The sequence below is a fragment of the Ruditapes philippinarum genome, unplaced genomic scaffold, assembly GCF_026571515.1.
Source record: "Ruditapes philippinarum isolate M1 unplaced genomic scaffold, ASM2657151v2 ctg32_1_1_1_1, whole genome shotgun sequence".
Taxonomy (NCBI): Eukaryota; Metazoa; Mollusca; class Bivalvia; order Venerida; family Veneridae; genus Ruditapes; species Ruditapes philippinarum.
In genome coordinates, this window is record NW_026860502.1 from 434937 (window position 1) to 460242 (window position 25306).

General features: G+C 33.9%; 2 protein-coding genes across 2 annotated transcripts in view; both read left to right on the forward strand.

Annotated features, from left to right (window-relative positions):
• LOC132760370 (regulator of telomere elongation helicase 1-like) overlaps positions 1 to 16401 on the forward strand; it is a 78163-nt gene extending 61762 nt beyond the window's left edge. The window contains exons 21-33 of the mRNA XM_060752355.1: positions 247 to 324; positions 661 to 738; positions 1082 to 1222; positions 1920 to 2035; positions 3383 to 3506; positions 4516 to 4669; positions 5498 to 5604; positions 6058 to 6090; positions 6640 to 6714; positions 7479 to 7580; positions 7888 to 8032; positions 13671 to 13808; positions 16388 to 16401. Of these exons, the coding sequence (XP_060608338.1) occupies positions 247 to 324; positions 661 to 738; positions 1082 to 1222; positions 1920 to 2035; positions 3383 to 3506; positions 4516 to 4669; positions 5498 to 5604; positions 6058 to 6090; positions 6640 to 6714; positions 7479 to 7580; positions 7888 to 8032; positions 13671 to 13808; positions 16388 to 16401 (1305 nt within the window). The remainder of the gene's footprint in view (positions 1 to 246; positions 325 to 660; positions 739 to 1081; positions 1223 to 1919; positions 2036 to 3382; positions 3507 to 4515; positions 4670 to 5497; positions 5605 to 6057; positions 6091 to 6639; positions 6715 to 7478; positions 7581 to 7887; positions 8033 to 13670; positions 13809 to 16387) is intronic.
• On the forward strand, positions 16357 to 24804 carry LOC132760332 (leucine-rich repeat protein SHOC-2-like). The gene is made up of 9 exons (XM_060752294.1): positions 16357 to 16481; positions 18085 to 18189; positions 18497 to 18611; positions 19145 to 19269; positions 20027 to 20114; positions 20629 to 20698; positions 21201 to 21268; positions 21691 to 21860; positions 22572 to 24804. The coding sequence occupies exons 1-9, from the start codon at positions 16401 to 16403 to the stop codon at positions 22605 to 22607; spliced, it is 858 nt and encodes a 285-aa protein (XP_060608277.1). The 5' UTR covers positions 16357 to 16400; the 3' UTR covers positions 22608 to 24804.
• Positions 24805 to 25306: the final 502 nt, after the last annotated feature.

The window sequence follows — 25306 nt, forward strand, 5'->3', positions numbered from 1 at the left end:
ATAGTTAAAGCTGTTGTCATAATAATTTAATAAACAGAATCTTCAGTGTGCATGGGACTATATGTTTAAAACATACATTATACAAAGGATTAAGTTACTGTGCACATTCTATCCTAATCTTTTCACAAAACATAAAAGCTTATTTGATGGTTTATGATTTGATAATTCTAGGTTGAAATTAAAAGTTATTTTGTATAAAAAGTCTTTGTGCTGAATGAAAGTTATTTATATTTATTATTTTATTAGGAAACAAACATATGGACAAGGATTGAACAGTACAAACAGATTTTTGTAGAGTCAAGGTCCAAAGGTGTTCTAAATGATGTAAGTTTAGTTTTAGCTCACCTGTCACAAAGTGACATGGTGAGCTTTTGTTATCGCTTTTCATCTGGCATCCGTTCGGCGTCCGTCTGTAAACTTTTACTTTAAACGACATCTTCTCATAAACCACTAAGCCAATTTCATCCAAACTTCACAGGAATGTTCCTTTGGTAGTCAACTTTAAAAATTGTTCAAAGAATTTAATTCAATGCAGAACTTGTTTTGATTATGAACTCTTCTTGCAACTGTTTTTTTAAACAGACTTTCTCATTGTCTTTTGATATTATGGTTCTGTCATGGTATTTGAAATAATGTAAAACTTTGTTGATTATTTTTCAGTTGATGAATGACTTTTACAGTAAGATCAATGACCCGTCTCTGAATGGAGCTATTTTTATAGCTGTCTGTAGAGGAAAGGTATATATATGTTTTCATATGTTGCCTATTTAACACCTAAGTGCCTATTGATTGTAAAAAAAAATGAAATTTCAAAAACAAAAATGATTCACTACTCTACATGTTACAGCTAATCTTGAACACTGAGTCTAATGGTAATCTGTCTCTTATGGCTGATTCAGAAATCATAACACATAAAATAAATAAAATCTATCAAACAAACAAGATCAAAGAAGAATTGCATTTATAGCAACAAAAAAAAGGAATGATACTTTGTATGTTTTGTGTGTGTGCTAAGGTTCCAAACACTTAGAGACAAAGAGATAGCTTGCATGTCAAATATTAGTTTTATTTCCTTGTTTAGGTTAGTGAGGGCCTGGATTTCTCTGATATAAATGGAAGGGCTGTAGTTATAACAGGTCTCCCTTACCCACCTTACCTTGACCCTAAAGTTGTCCTAAAAATGCAGTACCTTGATGAGATGAAAGGAAAACAAGGATTTCAGGTGAGTATAACTTCTGTCCTTACTATAAATATTGATGAAAATTGCTTAAAATAATATGAAACCACTGGATGAATTTTCAGAATTAGTTTTTTTTTCTATTAAATAAGGTTTGGTCTATCTTAATTTATGCTGTGTAGCAAATATTTATAATCTGCATGCTCATGATCTCTCATTTATAATCTATCCATGCTTCCACATCCTAGAGAAGAGCAGTGACTTTTAACATGGCCATCAGGAAATCCTTCAAAAAGTACTCACTGTGCAAAAACAATGCAATAGTAAAATGTTGCTAGTTTCCCCATTTAGAATGTGAGATTAAATCTATCCATATTCCGGCTTAAAGTCAAGCTTTGTCTAAAGGTTAAAACCTGGTTAATTTGCCCACAGTTTTCTTATGAAGGAAGTAAATATAACAAATGACTGGTGCATTAGTCCTTCATATTTTTCTAAAATTGTTGAAAACCTTTTATTGTTAAATTTCAAATAGTGTGGAATAATTTTACACACATAATTATTGCCCGCTTTTGAAATTTTATATTCTTTGTTTGTAAGGGTTTTTCACTGTTTGTTTAATGAATTTATATCTTGTCAAAATATTTGCAGGGGAAACATCTAGTAAGAATGTGAGTTTTTCATTATTAAAGAGGGTTATTGAATTTGCCTTCCATGTAAAACGGTTATTTCTGCATGATTTCAGAGTTTGTCAGGGAAAGAATGGTACAAACAACAAGCTTCCAGGGCTGTGAATCAGGCTATAGGCAGAGTGATTAGACATAAGGAAGACTTTGGTGCTATTATTCTCTGTGATACCAGGTAAAGCTATGTTTGTTGAATCAGGCTATAGGCAGAGTGATTAGACATAAGGAAGACTTTGGTGCTATTATTCTCTGTGATACCAGGTAAAGTTGTTATGACTTGGGATGCACAGCTGTGAGGGGCTACTCATTTTTACATATGTCATTAATACAGTCGATATTTGTTCGCTCAAACTCAGAGGGCCTGTGCAGGCGGGCGGTCAGGAAAATCTTTTCGTAACAGTTTTCTCAGCAACTACTTATCACAGCCTCTTGATATTTGGCATACAGCATTGATACATGGTCCCATACCGTGGGATTCAATTTCAGGTCTGTTGCTTATCCACTTACTGTTTACCGATTTATTTAAATTTAGTTAAATTTTCGACATTAATGGTCAATGGTAGGAAATTTTTGGGTAACAGTTCTCTCAGCAACTACTTATCACAGCCTCTTGATATTTGGCATACAGCATTGATATGTGGTCCCATACCGTGGGATTCGATTTCAGGTATGTTGCTTATTCACTTACTGTTTACCGACTAAGTTAAATTTTCGACATTTATGGTCAATGGTAGGAAATTTTGGTAACAGTTTTCTCAGCAACTTCGTATCACAGCCTCTTGATATTTGGCATACAGCATTGACACATGGTCCCATACTGTGGGATTCGATTTAAGGTCTGTTGCTCATCCACTTAGTTAAATTTTCGACATTAATGGTAGGAAATTTTCATAACAGTTTTCTCAGCAACTACTTATCACAGTCTTGATATTTGGCATACAGCATTGACACGTGGTCCCATATCGTGGGATTCAATTTTTTTGATATTTGGCATACAGCATTGACACTTGGTCCCGTATTGTGGGATTCGATTTCAGGTCTATTGCTCATCCACATCATGTTTACTGACTTAGTTAAATTTTCGACATTGATGATCAGTGGCAAATTTTTTTTCGTAACATCACAGCATCATGATATTTGGTATACAAACCCGGCCTTTCCTGTCGTTGACCAATATTTTAGAACATGCCGACCCGCAACTTTTGTTGTCTGTTTGTGGTCGACCGAAAAGGTGTGATTTACACTACATTTCTCCCAAAGGGACCAGAGGTTAGGTTCGACAGTCCGAGCGATGGGTGTTCAAGCGATCCGAGGTAGAACAATATATATTATATAGGAATTTTGCCGGGACTGGGCGATGAGTTCGAGCAAAGGGAGGTATTCGGGCGATCCGAGTTTGAGCGAACGAAGTTTCACTGTACATGTTAGTTCCAAGAATAAGACTACAGCAAAAGTTTTATGTTTTCTTTAAAATGTTTCAAAAGTTTACTGCCCTATTCATTTAAGCTATTATATATTTTAGGTTTGCCAATCCTGATGCGGTGAGACAACTACCAGTGTGGGTCAGACCTCATGTAAACAAGTATGATGCCTTTGGTCTAGCTCTCAAAGATGTGATGGTGTTCTTTAAAACAGCTGAGAAAATGGTACACCTTGATAACTCCTTGGATAGAAATAATTATTTTATGTATAATTCTTACTCTACTATTATGCTATGATATTGTAGCTGTCCAGTAGAAGTTTCATTATGAATGGTATTAAGTGTGGTCCATAATACATTTATATGAAATAAACAAATGATGGATGCTGCCTGTGATATAACTAAATAAAAGGGGGAAAGAAACAGGTTTTTATGCCCATCATTCTGTCAGTCTGTAGACATACAAAAACAGCGGAATGTAGACGCATCCATAGCCCCCCCCCCCCCCCCCATAATATCATGATAAAGTTCTAGTAACTCTGTCATTAGTAGGCATAATTTCAAATAACACAAATGTTCACAAAAATGAGACGGTGTGTTGCGCCCAAGAACCCTGCGGCTAGGTCAAGGTCATACTTAAAGGTCCAATGCAAAACAATGGTCTCAAACAGCTTGTCTGCACTATAACTTTATCACTAGCTTGTTGAGTTTCAAATAACCTGGCACAAATGATCAACATTATTAGATGGTGTGTTGTGAGCAAGGGCAAGTTCTTACTTCAAGGTCAAATGCAAATTTTGGTCTGACAGCTTGTCAGCACCAGAACTTTATCACTAGCTGTTTAAATTTCAAATAACCCAAATGTTCAACATCATGACATGGTGTATCATGCACAAGAACCATGTGGCTAGGTCAACGGTAAAGGTATTACTTTAAGGTCAAATGTAAATTAAATGGTCTCAAATAGTTTGTCTGCACCATAACTTTATCACTAGCTGGTGAAGTTTCAAATAACCTGGCACAAATGTTCAGAATCAATCATGAGATGATGTGTCCAAGCAAGAACCGTTTGACTAGGTTTAAGCAGAAAGTCAAACCTCAAGGTCAGATGTGACGGCAGGCTTGACATTTTGCCCTTGGCAACACTATAGTAAATGACAAATATAAGATTTATTTTTATCATATGATATTATGAAGACAGAAAATACAGAAGAAATTTTGTTTTGTTTTGCCAGATGCCAGCTCCGAAACCACCCAAGAGGTCAGTGTCCTCTAGTTCTCACGGTGCTTACTTTATGCCAACTATTACACGATCAGGACATGCCGGACCAAGTGGTATTCAACCAGCACATGCTGTGATGCAACATGTACCAAGCTTAAAACATAGAGGTATCAATAACTTTATTTTAATTTGAAATGCTATTTGATCTGAGATTTTCAATTGTTCAGTTACTATTTATTATAGTTTACCTTTTAACAAGTCTCTTTAGAATCTAGAGAGGGTATTCAGTTGTCATATGTATAGGTCTCTGAGATCAATTTACATGTGTCTTATTGGTGAATTGCAAATTTTAGTAGAAATGTTTAATATTAATTAAAGGAGGGAGATTAAAATATTTAGGCATACCTGTGTTCTTTCTTAATCAGATAATGTGGACCTAAAATACTCTGTGTTCCTTTTAATTATGTTATTTGTTTATCATTCTGTATTCAGTTTATTCACTTTTACACAGTGTCCTTAAAATTTTGGACTATCTGTTAGATTGCAGGTTTATTTTATCAACTGTAGATTACATGGATTTGTATGCTAGCATGGTTTTATACTGCTGGCATCTTGACAAATTATTGCCATAGCTGGCATTCAATGAATTACAGTAGATGCCCATATATGAGTGTATAGATATTCAAAAATATAAAATATGTCTTAAAGTAAAAAGAATTGCTTCATTATTTACAGTACATTTGATGATTTGTATATTTAATGCCAGATATGATTGAATTTACTTTTTTCAATTTTCATTAACAGAGTATGGGCTATTTTTGCATATTTTGATAAACTTTACTTAATTGTTGTGAATATTAAGGGTTATTAGATTCTCTTTAGGTGTGTAATTTAATTGCTTCTTTTTTATTAAACATTTTCTTCACTTTCATTAAAATTTGAATGAATCTGGAAGCACGCTGAAGTTTGATTAAGTTTGATTGTGTATATGACAGGTGAATCTGTTAGTAATGACAAGTTACGAGAACAGTATCAAAGTGCAGGGAGGTCAGCTTCATCATCATCACAGAAAAGCTTGTTTTCTGCTCTTGATCATTCAGAGGTATGTTTGTTTTATATCATTTATATGGAGATCATAACAATATGTCTTCATTTAGAAATAATGATTATGAACCTTTTATTTTATCATTGATTAACATAAGGACAGATTTAAGATCAGGAAGAAAAGTAAATGATTTTATTCAACACTATTGGCTTTTAACATATCTATGTTTTTTATCACCGAATAAATATGATAAAGTTAAACAACAATAATTTATTATCATACATATAAATCAAAAAAGCGAAACTAGTTAATATTTAAAATAGCAAAACAAAGGAGTTAGTTTTATCAGATTTTTTAGATAAAACTGGTAATGGTTTCTTTCAAAATGAAAATCTTGTTTGAGAAACGGTTGTGTGATTTAACAATACAGAACACTAAGTGTCTTTGAACTACATATCTTAAATTTTATAAAATGTGTCCATAATAAAGTTATTTTGATTTATTTATCAGAAACATCAAGAAGAAAGATTGCCTACATCACCGGTAAGATATTTCTGGTCTGTTTGTGTATCTGTATTGAATGTTGCTAAAGTCAGACAGAATTTCTAATTACAATCACATGACTTATTCAGACAGTTACATTGCAAAAATAGTTCCACTGATTTTATAAGCCTACAATGCAGTTTTGATAAACATTGGATAAATTGAAGAAATCTGGTTTATCAGGGTATAATTGAAATTATTCGGCAATTCTAAACAAGAAAGTTTATAACTCCTGAGCAATTCAAAGAAGAAAATTTATAATTTTTGTCAATTCAAACTAGAAAGTTTATAATTTTTGTCATTTCAAACTGGAACGTATATAATTTTTGTCATTTCAAACTAGAAAATTTATAATTTTTGGGCTATTCAAACAAGAAATTTTATGAATAAAGCTGAGTGGAAATTCCAGATGAGACTTCTTGTCAATAAACCACTTCTATTCTTAATTATTAAAAGATTCAAAGACAGTAGCATTACATGTACATGTATATACAAAATTAGATATATAATGAAAATAGTTTTTTTACCTGGCATGAATTTATATTTCAGCTACCATCTTTACAACAAAGCTCAACAAGTGGTGCATTAAGAAAGCAGCAAAGTAAAAAGAAAATTGTAATAAAGGTAAAACATTTCATCCTGAATACAAGAAAAATAAAATAAAAATTAAGTTAGTAGAACAACATTTACTATAGCATGGCATATCAACTTAGTTGTTGCTTAAAAATATCATATGTAGTTTAATTTGTCTGCCTGTTTAGCTCAGGAAGGAGAACATCAGATTTGCTAGTCAGCTGTGATGGGTTTGATCATTAGGCAATGCGAAATTTCTCCCTGACAATAGATCTGGGTCATAGACTCTAACTGTCTCTTACAACTGATTCAGAAATCGTTTGGATTAGTAGTAGGTTTAGTAAATACTGGTTAACTATCAATTTTGGAAGAACATCTGACAAGTTAGGGTTAAAATGTTGAAGTTGATGTAAATAAACAGATAAACAAACAGACATTTTGCAAATTTACAAAATATGTATCATTTTACAATACAATATATGGATTGGAAAACAAGCCAAACACTTGCAGTAATTCTTTTCCATAATGGAGTTTTGTCTACATAATTTCATTTAAGAAGATCAGTGCATTTTTTTATATTTCACAATTTAAAGAACAAAATTGTGAATATTCTTTTTTTTCTTTTCTTTTTTGACTTGATTCTTTTGACTAACACTACTTTAGAGTAAAGCAATGATCAATACGTTAAGTGTGTTAAGTTGAATATCTGAAGTACTGACAAAGATAAAAAAAATGAAAATAAAACACAACTCAACATGAAATAAAATGATTTTACAGGAGCTGTAAATTATATAAATGTCTATATATTATAACAGAAACGTGCCAGTGAATCAGCACCTATAATACAAGAGAGTACAGAGGTATCTTCTAAAGTTTCAATGTCACATCTGAACTCGGCTGAAAGTTATATTGCAGAGGTATATACTTAAATATTGATTCTCTTTTTTTGTTTGCCTGAAGTAATAGTAAATATTGTAGAAAGGAAAGAATGTTGAAACTAAACAGTGTTTAGAAAAGACTCTTTAATGCAGAGTTATTAACTCTTTTGTTACCTGGTACCTTTTTGGGAGTACTATATACTTGTAGTTAAAACCAATGCTTGATGACTTTATTATCTGGCATGGATAAAAATTGTTGATACTTATATATAACCAGAGACATAAGATGCTAGAACTATTGAAACTCTTCAATATTTTGTGTTATTGTTAAAATCTCCAATTTAAGGTGAAGAGCACACTAAGTGGAGATTCCTATAAGATGTTCTCACGAGCATTGGTGGAGTACAAGAAGACTGAAGATATAGATAAAGTTATAGAAGTTCTGGCTACACTCTTCACAGATGATACAGCCAAACATCATCTGTTTGCAAGTAAAACATAATAAAAGTTACATTATTGCAATATTTCATGTTACAGTGGAACCTGTCTAGTCCGAACTCGTCCGGACCAGAAGAAAAGTTTGGATTAGAAAGGTTTCCGGATTAGAAGGTTTTTTAGCTTACCTGAGCATATGCTCAGGGTGAGCTATTAGGATCACTCTTCGTCCGTCGTACGTCGTCCGTCGTACGTTGTCCGTTCACACTTTTCAAACGACATCTCCTCTGAAACCATAAGGCAGATCAAAATGAAACTTCACAGGGATGTTCCTTGTGTGAAGCCTTAACAAAGTTGTTCAAAGAATTTGATTCCATGCAGAACTCTGGTTGCCATGGCAACCAAAAGAAAAAACTTTAAACATCTTCTTCTAGAAAACCAAAAGAGCTAGAGCTTAGATATTTGGCATGAAACATCTTCTAGTGAGTGTCTACCAAGATTGTTCAAATAAAATCCCTGGGGTCAAAATTGGCCCCGCCCCAGGGGGTCATTGATTTTCCCTATATGCATATAGTAAGACTTAAAAAAAATTTCTTTTAAAGAACCCAATGAGCTAGAGCTAAGATATTAAGCATGAAACATCTTCTAAAAAGTGTCTACCAAGATTGTTCAAATAAAAGTCCTGGGGTCAAAATTGGCCCCGCCCCAAGGGGTCATTGATTTTCCCTATATGCATATAGTAAAAACTAAAAAAATCTTCTTCTAAAAAACCCAAAGAGCTAGAGCTTAGATATTAAGCATGAAACATGTTCTAATGGATGTCTACCAAGTTTGTTCAAATAAAATCCCTGGGGTCAAAATTGGCCCCGCCCCTGGGGGTCATTGATTTTCTCTATATGCATATAGTAAAAACTTAAAAAATTTTCTTTTAAAGAACCCAAAAAGCTAAAGCTAAGATATTTAGCATGAAACATCTCCTAATCGATGTCTACAAAGTTTTTTCAAATAAAAGCCCTGGGGTCAAAATTGGCCCCGCCCCAGGGGGTCATTGATTTTCCCTATATGCATATAGTAAAAACTTAAAAAAATCTTCTTTTGAAGAACCAAAAGAGCAAGAGCTAAGATATTAAGCATGAAACATGTTCTAATGAGTGTCTACCAAAATTGTTCAAATAAAAGGCCTGGGGTCAAAATTGGCCCCGCCCCAGGGGGTCATTGATTTTCCCAATATGCATATAGTAAAAACTTAAAAAAATCTTCTTTTAAAGAACCCAAAGAGCTAGAGCTACGATATTTGGCATGAAACATCTTCTAATGAGTGTCTACCAAGATTGTTCAAATAAAAGCCCTGGGGTCAAAATTGGCCCCGCCCCAGGGGGTCATTGATTTTCCTTATATGCATATAGTAAAAACTTAAAAAAATCTTCTTCTAAAAAACCCAAAGAGCTAGAGCTTAGATATATGGCATAAAACATGTTCTAATGGATGTCTACCAAGTTTGTTCAAATAAAAGCCCTGGGGTCAAAATTGGCCCCGCCCCAGGGGGTCATTGATTTTCCCTATATGCATATAGTAAAAACTTTAAAAAATCTTCTATTAAAGAACCCAAAGAGCTAAAGCTAAGATATTAAGCATGAAACATCTTCTAATAAGTGTCTACCAAGATTGTTCAAATAAAAGCCCTGGGGTCAAAATTGGCCCCGCCCCATTGGGTCATTGATTTTCCCTATATGCATATAGTAAAAACTTTAAAAAATCTTCTTCTAAAAAACCCCAAAGAGCTAGAGCTTAGATTTATTTGGTGTAAAACATGTTCTAATGGATGTCTACCAAGGTGTTCAAATAAAAGCCCTGGGGTCAAAATTGGCCCCGCCCCAGGGTTCATTGATTTTCCCTATATGCATATAGTAAAAACTTAAAAAAATCTTCTCTCTTAAAGAACCCAAAGAGCTAGAGCTAAGATATTAAGCATGAAACATCTTCTTATCAGTGTCTACCAAGTTTGTTCAAATTAAAGCCCTGGGATCAAAAAATTGGCCCGCCCCAGGGGGTCATTGATTTTCCCTATATGCATATAGTAAAAACTTTAAAAAAAATTCTTTTAAAGAACCCAAAGAGCTAGAGCTAAGATATTTAGCATAAAACATGTTCTAATGGGTGTCTACAAATTTGTTCAAATAAAAGCCCTGGGGTCAAAATTGGCCCCGTCCCAGGGGTCATTGATTTTCCCTATATACATAGAGTAAAAAGTTAAAAATCTTCTATTAAAGAACCAAAAGAGCTAGAGCTGAGATATTTAGCATGAAAACATGTTCTAATGGATGTCTACCAAGTTTGTTCAAATAAAAGCCCTTGGGTTAAAATTGGCCCTGCCAGTGGGAGGGGGGGGGGTCAAAAGTCATTGTTATTCATAATTTGTGTATAGTAAAATCTTAACATCATGAAATATCTTTTAATGGGTGTCTTCCAAGTTTGTTCAAATAAAAGCTCTTTGGTTTAAACTTGCCCGGCCCTGAGGGCCTTTGTTCAGGTGAGCGACCCCAGGGCCATCATGGCCCTCTTGTATAGGAATTGCGTCATTGTTGCTATTTATAGGAATTGCGTCATTGTTGCTATTTTTAGAAATTGCATCATTGTTGCTATTTATAGGAATTGCGTCATTGTTGCTATTTTTAGAAATTGCATCATTGTTGCTATTTTTATGGTGCCCTCACACATAAACCACGACCTTACTGCGACCTGAAAACTAGTAAAATAGCATTTTTCTTTCGAAAATCGTTGGTTTTCTTTCAAATTTCTCTCGCAGACGGTCCGGGGCTCTGCAGTCTTGTGTTCAGTACGTTTTCTCTATGTCCTCAATACGACCCTTCTACGTCCATGGCGTTTCCACTGCGACTGTATTGCGTCCCCAAGGCGACCCCACGGCGATCATCGGCGACCCAGCTGCGACTGTGCTATGTTCTCTGCGTCCTTACGGCGACTCTACGACGACTATTGCGTTTGTCCGGCGACTGTACGACGACCCTACTACGTTCTTGCTACGTCTATAAAAACAATACTTTTTACCAGTAAATTTCATTCTGAGTCTGACCTTACGGCGTCCTTAGTACGAGTGTACTACGTCTATTGCGTTCTTATTGCGTCCTTACTACGATGCTGCTGCGACTATGGCGACTCCACTGCGATCCCACGGCGACCTAACCAGGACTCAGCAAGAACGCAGAGTTTCTGCGACTGTTTTGTGCATGTTCAAAATAGTCGCCGACGGTCTGCGACCTTGTGCGTCCTTGGGTTCCTCGCTACGACCTAGCTGCGTCCCTGCTGCGTCCATGGCGACTGTGCTGCGTCCTGGGTCGTAGCAAGGTCGCAGTAAGGACGCAGTAAGGTCGCGAGGTATGTGTGAGGGCAGTTTAAGAAATTGCGTCATTTTTTCTATTTTTAGAAATTGCGTCATTGTTGCTATTTTTAGAAATTGCGTTATGTTGCTATTTTTAGAAATTATGTAATGTTTCTATTCATATATATATACGAAATATATAAACAAAACTAATGTGACAAGACAGACCAACTAAATTTATAAAAAGGAAACGTTAAGATATGTTCAAACCTTTCTATGTTTGCGTTTAGAAAAAGTAAAAAGTCGAGCGTTGCCCCTGCCCGGCGTTGGCTCTTGTTAGCTCACCTGTCACTTTGTGACAGGGTGAGCTTTTGTGATCGCTTTTCGTCCGGCGTCCGTCCGTCTGTCGTCCGTCCGTCGTCCGTAAACTTTTACTTTAAATGACATCTCCTCATAAACCACTGAGCCAATTTCATCCAAACTTCACAGGAATGTTCCTTTGGTGGTCACTTTTGAAAATTGTTCAAAGAATTTAATTCCATTCAGAACTCTGGTTGCCATGGCAACCAAAAGAAAAAACTTTAAATATCATCTTCTATAAAACCAAAAGAGCTAGAGCTTAGATATTTGGCATGAAACATCTTCTAGTAAGTGTCTACCAAGTTTGTTCAAATAAAAGCCCTGGGGTCAAAATTGGCCCCGCCCCAGGGGGTCATTGATTTTTCCTATATGCATATAGTAAAAACTTTAAAAAATCTTCTTTTAAAGAACCCAAAGAGCTAGAGCTAAGATATTTAGCATGAAACATCTTCTAATGAGTGTCTACCAAGTTTGTTCAAATAAAAGCCCTGGGGTCAAAATTGGCCCCGCCCCAGGGGGTCATTGATTTTTCCTATATGCATATAGTAAAAACTTAAAAATCTTCTTTTAAAGAACCCAAAGAGCTAGAGCTAAGATATTTAGCATGAAACATGTTCTAATAGATGTCTACCAAGTTTGTTCAAATAAGAGCCCTGGGGTCAAAATTGGCCCTGCCCCAGGGGGTCATTGATTTTCCCTATATGAATATAGTAAAAACTTAAAAATCTTCTTTTAAAGATCCCAAAATGCTAGAGCTAAGATATTTAGCAGGAAACATGTTCTAATGGGTGTCTACCAAGTTTGTTCAAATAAAAGCCCTGGGGTCAAAATTGGCCCCGCCCCGGGGGTCATTGATTTTTCCTATATGCATATAGTAAAAACTTAAAAATCTTCTTTTAAAGAACCCAAAGAGCTAGAGCTAAGATATTTGGCATGAAACATGTTCTAATGGATGTCTACCAAGTTTGTTCAAATAAGAGCCCTGAGGTCAAAATTTTCCTCGCCCTAGGGGGTCATTGATTTTCCCAATATGAATATAGAAAAAACTTAAAAATCTTCTTTTAAAGAACCCAAAGAGCTAGAGCTAAGATATATAGCATGAAACATGTTCTAATGGATGTCTACCAAGTTTGTTCAACTAAGAGCCCTGGGGTCAAAATTGGCCCCACCCCGGGGGACATTGATTTTCCTTATATGTGTATAGCAAAACTTAAAAATCTACTTGGAAATAACCCGAATAGCTAGAGTTTAGATATTAAGCATGAAACATCTTCTAGTAAGTGTCTACAAAGATTGTTCAAATAAAAGCCCTGGGGTCAAAACTGGCCCTGCCCCAGGCCCTGTCATTGTTTTTAAATACTAGTATATGTGTAAAGAAAAAACTTAAAAAATCTTTTTTTAAAAAACCCCAACAAGCTAGACCTTAGATGTTTAGCATGAAACATCTTCTAATGGGTGTCTACCAAGTTTATTCAAATAAAAGCCCTGGGGTTTAAACTTGCCCCGCTCCGGGGGGCCTATATACAGGTGAGCGACTTCAGGGCCATCATGGCCCTCTTGTTTACATGTTTGTTCATGTTATTGGCAAAACATTGTAAGACTTTAACAGTGTTGGTGTGACTTTAACCCAACAAAACAAACAATAAAATTGGAGTCTATTAAGCTAGCTTACAGAAGGTCAGTGGTTCTACTTGGTGTTTGTCTGGCCTTTGCATGTTCCTGAAATATAACATATAGGGGCACCTTTTTAGTCTCTCTCTCTCTCTCTCTCTCTCTCTCTCTCTCTCTATAAAAAGGTTAATATATGTTGCCATGTGAACAATTCATTTCTAGTTTTAATTTAAACCCAACCAAAAAATAAAAAAAGTAAAGAAGAAAACATGGCAATTAAATATTTATCACAATATGCAAATCGATGTAAACAAGTCATTTATAACATAAACTAAGCATGTACTGTTCTTTATTTAGTTATGATAAAAGACACTTTTTTTCCCCAGAATTTTACAGATTTGTAAGGGCTAAACATAAAGAGCATTTTCACATAATGTGTCAGGAACTAACTGGGTTAGCAACAGGTTATAAAGCAGAGGATACTGTAAACAAGAAAAGATTACAGGACAATATAGCCTGTCATGGTATGATTTATCTATCATTTAACTATCTACTTATGAATACATTTCAATTAAATGTTTAACACCTGTATTTCAATGATTCCTGAAAGTGATCATTCAAGTAATGTGTAGCTGTCACCATGTTGTTCAAGAATTAGTTACATGCTCACATACATTTGATAATTTCAAATACAACATCTGACAGTTGGTTAGAGAATGGGTTCATTTGCTCAGTTGTAAAGAGCATTGTTTTTAAGTTCATGTTTTTATACCCCCAAAAACGAAGTTTGGGGGGGTATATAGGAGTCACCCAGTGGTCGGTCGGTCGGTCGGTCCAGACGTCCGTTGCATTTTCCTTGTCCGGAGCATAACTTGAAAACTAATGGTTAGAATTCAATATAACTACATACAATGGTCAAGCACATTGAGAGGAAGTGCAGTGCACAAGAACCATAACTCTATCTTGACTAATTACAGAGTTATTGCCCTTTGTTACTTTTCCTTGTCCGGGGCATAACTTGAAAACTACTGGTTGGAATTCAAAACAACTTCATACAATTGTCAAACACAACAAGGGGAAGTGCAGTGCACAAGAACCATAACTCTATCTAAAGTAATTACAGAGTTATTGCCCTTTGTTGCTTTTCCATTGCTTTTTTTTTTTGTCCGTTGCATTTCCTTGTCCCTGGGATAACTTGAAGACTAATGGTTGGAATTCAATATAACTACATACAATGGTCAAGCACATTGAGAGGAAGTGCAGTGCACAAGAACCATAACTCTATCTTGACTAATTACAGAGTTATTGCCCTTTGTTACTTTTCCTTGTCTGGGGCATAACTTGAAAACTACTGGTTGGAATTCAAAACAACTTCATACAATTGTCAACACAATAAGGGGAAGTGCAGTGCACAAGAACCATAACTCTATCTTGACTAATTACAGAGTTATTGCCCTTTGTTTCTTTTCCATTGCTTTTTTTTGTCCGTTGCATAACTTCATTTCAAGCACATTTGAAGTCCGGCATATGCATAACTTGACTTATTACAGAGACTTTGTTACTTTTCCATTGCTTTCTTTTTCCGGAACTTCAATAATTGTTAACTACATCATACAATGGTCAAGCACATTGAGAGGAAGTGCAGTGCACAAGAACCATAACTCTATCTTGACTTATTACAGAGTTATTGCCCTTTGTTTCTTTTCCTTGTCCATGGCATAACTTTGAAAAACTACTGGTTGGAATTCAAAACAACTTCATACAATTGGTCAAAGCACAATAAGGGGAAGTGCAGTGCATAAGAACCATAACTCCTATCTTAAAGTAATTACAGAGTTATTGCCCTTTGTTTCTTTTCCATTGCTTTCTTTTGTCCGGACCATAACTTGAAAGACTTATTGGAATTCATATAGGACTTCATACCGGTGGTCGCACATTTGGTGGAAGTGCGGGCATATGGTCGGTCGGTCTTGACTTATTACAGAGTTACTGCCCTTTGTTACTTTTCCTTGTCCACAGCATAACTTGAAAACTAATGGTTGGAATTCAAAATAACTACATACAATGGTCAAGCACAATTAAGGGGAAGTGCAGTGCACAAGAACCATAACTCCATCTTGACTAATTACAGAGTTATTGCCCTTTGTTACTTTTCCTTGTCCAGAGCATAACTTGAAAACTACTGTTTGGAATTCAAAACAACTTCATACAATTGTCAAGGACATTAAGGGGGAAGTGCAGTGCACAAGAACCAATAACTCTATCTAAAGTAATTACAGAGTTATTGCCCTTTGACTTTTCATTGTTTCTTTTGTCGCGCCATAACTTCTAATGTGGAATTCATTTTGACAAAATACAGAGTTACTGCCCTTTGATACTTTTCCTTGTCCGGAGCATAACTTAAAACGTACTGGTTGGAATTCAAAACAACTTCATACAATGGTCAAGCACAATAAGAGGAAGTGCAGTGCACAAGAACTATAACTCTATCTTTAGTATTTATAGACTTATTGCCCTTTGTTCTTTTTCTTTGTCTTTCTGGACTTATTACAGAGTAATTCAATTAAACTTCATCAATGGCCAACCACATTCAAAGGAAATGCAACATATATGAACAACAATTATCTTTAATTGCCCACAACCATAACTCTATGTTTCAATTCTTTTACAAGGTATTCTGTTACTAGTAACATCCTCATTTCCGAAGCAGACTTGTGGGGGTATTAATCACATTTAGTGATAGTTCTAGTTGAGAGTTTGTTTTATTATATTTTACTAGTCCCTTAACATGGTTACAGTGAAGGTGCTCATACCTGCAGGCCGGTCAGTCTGGCCAGCTTGTTTACTTCTAAATTCTGACCATGTTGAATACTGCATGTTTACATTTTGTTACTTAAGTTCTTAGATATGTTTGATTTTATTGCGTTGCTTTGAATTTGGACTGTCATTAATTTCATTTTAACCATAAGAAACCCATGTGACCTTTGATTTTTGCCATATATTACGATGCTAGAGTTGTAAGAAAATTGTCATGCTCATCTGGTATATTATTTGTAATTATTCATTTGACACAGTGAAAGATTATTGTAATTTTATTTTCCAGGTATAATAGATTAATGTGTGTTCCGGCATCACTAGCTAACTGTACATTGATGGACGAATTCAACGTAGAAGGAAACAATATATCTTTATTGCCTGTAAGTTTATGTATGAGGATACCTTTAGTGAAAAATTATCATATGACAAGAAAATTTTAAATGAGGGTGCTATTTATAGCCTTCTCAGCTGTTTTGTTCCTGCCCTTGTATGATCATTTATCCATCAATAGTTTATGTTTATTGCGGGTCCATTTGTTAAGGCACAATGTAACATTTGCCTCCCAGTAGAACCTCAACTTGCCAACCATCATGCCCTTAAAGGTTTAATATTAAGAACCAAAGTAATGATAATTTACCTGCATCCAATCCTCGCCAAATATTTGCTAATAGATAAATGTTTATCCAAAAGTAGGGCACTATATGGCGATCATTTAGCATCTAAATATACAGTTACCTGGAGACAATGATGATGATAGTCCTGATAAAGGCTGTTGTTGCCTTGCCATTCAAGCCTTCGCTGTTAACTTAGGGCTCATGAATCATAATACCCATCCTCGTTCCTGCTTTCTCTGTCAGACCACTTCCCTTGGTTTCATTGAGGACATTTGGTAGCTGGTCAGCAGGATGCTAGTTTTGGTTTTCTTTTTCACTATCCCAAGGACTTAAAAACTTCTGCTGATACTCTTTTCCTATGTGCACATAATGATGGGTAGAGAAGCTCTGTATGATAATACAATAGGTCAATGCTTTAATGTTTGGCAAGATTTGCGTCCCTTTATTAAGGATAAGTTGTTCATATCTGTTGCAAAAATGTCATGCTAAATAGCTTTATGGTTTTCACAAACCAGATGTTTTGCACTTATTTTTAGAGGTAGATCTATCAAGACATTGATTTTTTTACTGTTTCTGCAGATTAATATTGACAACATGATAGTGTTTATATCAGAGTATTTAAATTGATTCCGTGTCTGTTAAAGTATTCGCATGGTCTTGAACCTAAAAAAAAATATTAAGAGGTATCCTTGAGTTGAATGTAAGTGTTTGATCATCATATTCTTAATTACCTTATAAATTTCTTAATTGTTTCCTTATTGCCCTAATTATGCAAGAAAAATGCAATATGTTAAAAAAACAACAACCCTGAATTAATGCATTAATGATTTGTTTATTAATAATCATATTTACCTTTACCCTATTAAAAAAGACGTGATGCGCCTTTAGTTTATACAGAATTAATTTTAGGGTGATAGTGAAGGAATCTATAAGCTATATACACTCTTAAATCCATTTCTAGAACCAACCAGTAAATAGCAGTTAGTCACGTAACAACGGCTTGCCCCTGACAAGCTTTGAACCCATGCAGCTAGTAAAATGTAGATTACTAGTCTGACGAGTTAACCACTTAGCTGTGCTGACATTGCCATTGGTTAGGAGGCAGGTCAGTCTGTACATCCGTGCAAGCTGATCAGTTTGTATACTGTTGTGTAAATTACTAACTATAAATCTTGATATCTCCAAAAATTGACAATTGACAGATCTGAAAACTGGAACTGGACAGTTTTTGTTTCAGTGTTAGAAGTTTTTCACTTGTATACCTGTAAGACTTAAGCATTATCAGTGAAACTATTGAGGCAAAGGCGGATAAGACTAGGATTTGTAACACTGTGGCTTTAAAGTACAAAGTATATATATTATGTTTCAGGAGGGCTTGTTGTCAAGTTTAACAAATTTGAAGTCGTTTACGGTACCTCGGAATGCGTTCCAGTCATACCCGACAGGGGGTCCGTCACAGTTTGTCTCCGTTGAGGTCAGTTATACTTCTGTATTTTGAGTGTGTTGTTTTTGTAAATGGCATGTTATACTGATGTTATTGTTTTATCATGGATAAAGATACATATTTATATGAAAATTAAGCGTCCACTTAATTGTGAAGAATTTCATTGAAGTTTTGGAGAATTACCCAGATTACTGAGGCCTTATTAAGAAAAAATGTAAGAAGCTATGTTATATAGGAAAAAAGAAAACCCAGATATTGCATATTGTTAATCTTCTTTGTCAGATATACATGTCCTTATGTTAGCTCTATTTATTATTATTATTATTATCATTTACAGTCAATCAACATGGAGCACAACCAGATTAACAAGATTCCATATGGGATATTTTCCCAGGCAAAATGTCTCTCCAAGTTAAACATGAAAGATAATCAGCTCACCTCACTACCTCTAGGTAAGTAAGAGTTATCTCTCTTACATAGTTTATATAAAGATGATGATAGACCTTTTAAGTTTAAGGAAACAGAAAGAATAATTTTTACAGTGCCTGTCCCTCTTTGTGTAATTGTCTGTCTATGAAGTTTGTACCTAAATTGCTTGTGAGTTATTCTAAATGCTGATTTTTAGGCTTTACTACATGTATTATTGCTATTTAAGTAATTGGCTGTATCTTATATTTCATGTTTGATTTGACAAATGTCACAAACGATGAAACAATGTTTTTCCTTATATGGTTTTAACAAATGGGTCTGTACATAACATAAGATTGAGTTATCTGATTGGCGGATAATATTACAAATAGTCTTGCAGCATTGATGATGATGCTGTTTCTGATTCATACCAAACTGAACACCAATGATTAGCTAGGATATCAATTTATTTCCTTGCTGTCAAAATAGTTGTAAAAACAGTGTGAATTATAGATTGATATAAGCATCCCCACAACAGTCATACCAGATTTTATAGACAGAGATTTGTGTATTTCAGATATTGGCCAGTGGACGAACATGGTGGAACTAAATCTAGGCACGAATCAGCTCACTCGTATACCAGATGATATCCAGAACTTAGAAAAATTAGAAAACCTTATACTTAGTAATAACTCATTAAAGGTAAAACAACTGTTCTATACTATAGTTTTATTACTTGTAGATATGCTATTTATATCAACTGTTAGAATTCTAAAAGGGATAATTATAATAAGCCCATGCCTCTAGTATAGATTCTGGCCAGTATGCATAAAATTATTTATGTAAGTTAGATCTTACTTTTCATGTACTTCTAACTGGTTGAATTTTAGCTTTTCTGTATTAAAAAAAATCCACTTAAACTAAAAAATTAAACATTTTATATTCAAAATGAGCAAGTCCATTATGGAAAGGTAAGTTTTAAGTCATGTGTACCTCTTTTCTGTTGGAAATTCAAGCAGCTTTGTGGAATGATGGTGGTTGCACATTGTTTTAGAATAATACATTGGTGTGGAAGAGATACCTATGGTGTTAGTTAAACCGTGACAGTTTTGATATTGGATATAGATATTTTGTCTGTATGGTTGTCATAAAAGTCTGATTGTACATTTAAACCCATTGTCATTTTAGCTGTCATTTACTTGATAAATATAAGAAATAGGTTTTGCCACTTAGGCTTTCCTAGCATTATAGTGACCAATCAGTCAGTCCACAGACACGGACCACACAGACTGAAGCACAAGGCCAAGGTCCTTTCATTCTGTGTGTCTGACTTAAAATGGAGTGTATGATAAAAAGAATCAATACTTTTGCAATCGAAGCATTTAATAAGCACTATCAAAAAGTTGAATAGTTTAGTACAATGTACTTGTAATAAATTTACCTTGATGTTCATTTTCAGAGATTACCTGCAAGCATAGGAAACTTGAAAAAACTACAAGTCCTAGATTTAGAAGAAAACAAATTAGAATCCCTCCCTCAAGAAATAGGTAAAACTTTTTGTATTTTATCTGTATGGTTTTCTATAAGTTATTAGTATACATGATTTCTAGTTAATTAAAACATTTCAATTTTTAAAACAAAGAAGGTATTTATGTTAAGTAATAAATTCATGGTAAAGAAATTTTACGTGCTGTATGGCTGCATATAAATGAATCGTTATTTTTTAGCTAGTCTGTTTCGAAAAAAGTCTATTTATGATCGCTGCAGCATTGTTGTCATCATCTTACTTAAACTTAGTTGCCCATTATTTAAACATTTTTAGAGTAAACAACATGAAATACTTGTTTTTTCAAAACAAGGTGCAGTTGTTAGACATGGAGCATAATTCAGAAAGAAATTTTTTTGGAGTTATGCCCCTTTGTAACTTAGAATTTTTCACAGATGTGTGTTAACATCATATGCTTGTTTTATGGTGTAAAATGTATAAGCTTTGTGATCTTACTTATATAATACTATGATTTTTAAGTTGCTATTTAACAAAATATAAATTGTTATTATTAGGTCAGTTACGAGAATTACGACGTCTAGTGGTTCAAACAAATCAACTTACGTCATTACCAAGAGCTATAGGGTTTGTATTTCATGTTTTGTAATTGAATGATTTATTAATAATCAGTTATGATGGCGACCTCCGTGGCTAAAGTTATAAAGGTCACTTAATCTCAGCACTGTACGTTTAAGCCCTACCAAGGAATTCTTTTTAATGTGAGAAAGCTATACAACTTGCAAACAGAAGATTGAACTGCTCAATATAGGTAACCTGTTTGTGTGGGTAAAAATGCACAATGGGGCACCTTAGGTCCTCCTTTATTAGTAAAGCTTGGAAGTTGCTTTTCATTGATAATACAGTACAATAATACATTATTTTCTTGAATTACTGTTTAGATAAATATCTTATAAAGGCATTTATTAGTTGATTTATTTAAAAAAAAAATATTGAGATTGATATGGGTATATATTTCTACATTTCAAGTATTTAAGTAATTTGATATACAAATGTATTTATATTTGTGCATTTTGAGTGTTTAAAGTAATTTGATGAATTTACATACAAGTATTTTTGTACTTTTCAGGTGTTTAAGTAATTTACAATATTTAGGTGCTGGAGAAAATCATCTCACTTCCATACCCACAGAAATAGGTATGTATAATATATATAGAATCAGAAATACATAAAATTCATTGTTAAAATACAGTGAAGGGAGGAGACTGTTTATAAATTTGTTTGGTTTGATTATTTTCATTTAGTTCATACAGTACAATGTGTTTCCTGTACATTTGAAATGCTGTTGTCTTGGTTTGAACATTTTGGTCTTCCTCTAGTATAAAAGCTTGACAGTCATCATGTGACCTTCACAGTAATGGTGCAATTTAAAACCAAAACCCAAAAAGTAAAGAAAGTAGATTGTTTGGTGATATAGATATAAATAAGTTACTTCCTTGTTTAATACTATGTGCAAACATCAATAAGATTTATGTAGTCATTTGTGTAAAATAAGATTTTTGTGTGAAATTGGATCATAAATACATTCTGTTTTTATGACATTTTACATTTATTTGTAGGTGCTCTAGAAAGTTTAGAATCGCTGTATATAAATGACAATGCAGAGTTACATTCTCTACCATATGAGCTAGCGCTGTGTTACAAATTACAAATTATGAGTATTGAAAACTGCCCCCTCAGTCAGCTACCCCCTGAAATAGTGGCACGAGGCCCCTCATTAGTGATACAGGTAATCTACATTTGAGCCATGTCACGACAAAACCAACATAATGGGTTTGAGACCAGCATGGATCCAGACCAGCCTGCGCATCCGCACAGTCTGATCAGGATCCATGCTGTTTGCTATCACTTTCTCTACTTGTTATAGGGTTTGTAAGCAAACAGCATGGATCCTGATCAGACTGCGCAGAGTCGCAGGCTGGTCTGGATCCATGCTGGTCGCAAACCCATGATGTTGGTTTTGTCATGGCACGGCTCATTTTTATTCTTTCTTTATACAAATTCCAATAAATTTAAAAATCATGATCAAAATGAAGTTGGCTATCACTATTATGTTTCATGAATTATGTTTCAAAATTGTTATTAAATAAACATTTCTAGACACAATGTATCTAGAAATGTATATTAATTTATTTTTATTGATACAAATTCATTATTTATGTCAATGATATAATTATTTAATTCCCTCTTTTTCTTAACGCATATTTTATGATGTTTTACATTTATGTACTACATTATTCTATAACATAAACTAATTTTGAACATTATGCCATAACTTGAATAGATAATAGATTGATAATTTTCTTTTCATTTTATAAGCTTTATAAGATATACTTAATGATAGCAATGTTTTCTAAATTATTATCTCCCTTTTTTCAATTTCAAAATGTGATTAAAGAAAGTATATTTTTTATCAAGAAATTATGTGCTTTATTTTCAGTTCTTAAAAATGAATGGCCAGTACTGCAACATGTGAAGCAATGGTGTTTTCCAGTAGAGGGAAAGATTGGTGTCCGTAGCAACCCAATGAACATTGTTGCTAATGGTTACAAAGTTTGTGATTAATGATGACAGTTTGAGGTGACATCCATCCAGCATTCTCACCAGCTTATTACCAGCTGGTGTCCGGTGATGTTTTTGAAGATACATCTGTGTTAAATTATCATTTTTCTTTCTGTCGCGGGAACAGAATAGTGGAATGAAATGTGATGTGATTATTATAATGATGATGATAATGATGATGCTATAGTCTGTATGCATGTGTGCCAAATAGTGCTACCTGATTGAAGATAGTAGATATTGCTATAGCAACATCAAACAATTTTGCTTCAATTCAAAGTGCAATGTTGGTGAAATATCCTTTTGTTTTTTTCTTACCCACAGCTTGGGAAGTTTGTTTGTTTGTTTTTCCACTGGGAGATTGTAGACATGTTCTTATGTCAAAAAAAAAAAATGTAAAAGTTTCAGCAGACCTGATCTATTGTGGAAAGTGGGTGTATTATTGCCTGTTTCAAGAACTGATTATAATAAATATTTAGAAATGTCTCGACAGACATACTAAACTTTTTGATTTGAAACAGACTTTATTTGTGGAAAATGGGTATGTTATAGTCTGTTTCAATCATATGATATTCCTTTATGATAAGATAATGTGTTAGATGAAAAGGACACAGAAGCGTACTGTGTATTAAACAAAATGGTATTACAGAAATGTATTATGTTGTAAAGCTGTATTTTAAGATATATGTTTTTTATTTGAAGAGCTAATATGAGATTTGTTTTCCTATATCAAGTATAGATATTGAAACTTCATTATGTCATTTTTTAGTCACGAGTTTTTATTAGATGTTCTCAACATACATGTATTTATTGTAATTCCATTTAGAGAGAAAAAAAGTATTTCTAGATAAATCTGTAAAAATGTAGACAGATACTGGTTTAGATATAAAAATATGTATTACTTTGTTTGGTTATTCCCAATAATCAGGTTATATGGAGTCTTTTTACCCTTGACTGAATTTTTTTAATGGAATTGTCCGGCTTCCATTTTTGAAAAGAAGAAAATATGAAGTTGATCAGTCAGCAGTGTAGAGCTGGTTGGACTGCATGGACTGTGCATGCTGGCCTGTCTTTATACTGGTGACAAAGACATTTCATTTAGATGTTCAGCAGGGTAAGACAGGTTAAGTATCTTGTTGTTATAGGACTAAATAAACTGATAAAATTCCTCGGGTATAATGAACACACTTAATTTATTTTTTGTCAGAATATTTTTGTGCATAATTTTTGCACCATAGACAGGGTTTAAAACTATTAAGCAAGAACTGTTGAATTTTACATTTTTGGTATTATATACCAAGAAATAATTCTTTCATTGCAAGTAAAAGATCTGTAAAATCTTCTGACATTGTTCAATTTTAACTCGACAGCATTTAGTAAGTTGTGTTGCAGAAATCTTTTTAACATCAAACGGTGGTCTTTTCTTTGATGTCATTGTATTACAGAATACAATAACTATGGGTTGTAATATTAGTGAATTTCATTTATTGAAAAGTTCTTAATTTGTACATTTGGCAAATATTTACTGAACTCAGAAAAGCATACCTTTTTTCATAGCAAGGACGGAGACATTACCTGCAGGTTTTGAGTAAAAAAAAAAATAAGATCAATGTCAAAAGAGATTTAATTGAAAATTATCATAGAATTCTATCAAGGGAGTTCTTACTGGAAAATATCGTGGACCCAGCTGGTCGTTTAAAAAGTTTTTCAATCACATTTTGAAAGAATATATCATTTCTGGTATGTCCTTCACTTGTTCTTTGATCTTTCTATCATACTTGCTTTGCATTTCTTATTGCAGCACCGTTGTTATTATTGACTTATATCTTGATATATTTAATTTGTTGCTTTCTCCCATGGCTCTCTGCTTTTGTAAAGATTTCAGGTCAAGGTCACAGAGGCTAAAAATAGAATTTCTTGTTTATTCCTCATTCCCCATACTTAAAGCTTAGTCTAAGCAACATTATGGAGTATTAAGCAATGTTGAAGATCTTCTTGTTATGTGATATGTTTAGTAGTTTAAGTTAGGTATAATGTTAAGTGTTTATTTTTAGATCATTGTGCCATATTGTTAATGATACATTATTATTTGGAATAAAGAAGAGCAATACTGATAGATGCAAATTTAATTTATAATGTCTACATACATGTGTAGTCTTGTATGGCTTAAAATTGAAAAGTGAAAAAAATGAAACTTATTACTTGAGAAATAGTTGGGATAGAAAAAATAAGATCTGGATGAAGTTTATTTGCTATAGAGTTTTGTGTCTGAAACAGAAGCCTTGATCAGCGTAACATTTTATGAAATGTTAATGTCTCTAATGAGCCAATTAAGATACGGTACTTGAAATTTCCTATCATCAAATGGAAAACATGTGAAAAATTAGATTGTTTTGATAACAAATGTTTTCAATTGAATTCAGATTTAATTAACCCAACTTATTTAAATGTAGCAAAGAATATTGATGCATGACAGTGAGTAGAAAGCTGATGCCTAATGTCAGTAGTGTTATATGATTTGTTGAAACACAATTTATACTTCAGTCCATAGTCATTCAGCCCAAAGAAGAACAAAAAGTTGAATGATGAACTATTTTAATCTTGCTAATTGTGTGC

Bases quoted from the DNA above. Each gene is read 5' to 3' on its own strand.
- LOC132760332 (XM_060752294.1), top strand. From the start codon at position 16,401: ATGTGTGTTCCGGCATCACTAGCTAACTGTACATTGATGGACGAATTC. The intron at 18,190-18,496 runs GTCAGTTATACT...TATCATTTACAG, and splicing joins CACAGTTTGTCTCCGTTGAG to TCAATCAACATGGAGCACAA. The intron at 19,270-20,026 runs GTAAAACAACTG...GTTCATTTTCAG, and splicing joins TTAGTAATAACTCATTAAAG to AGATTACCTGCAAGCATAGG.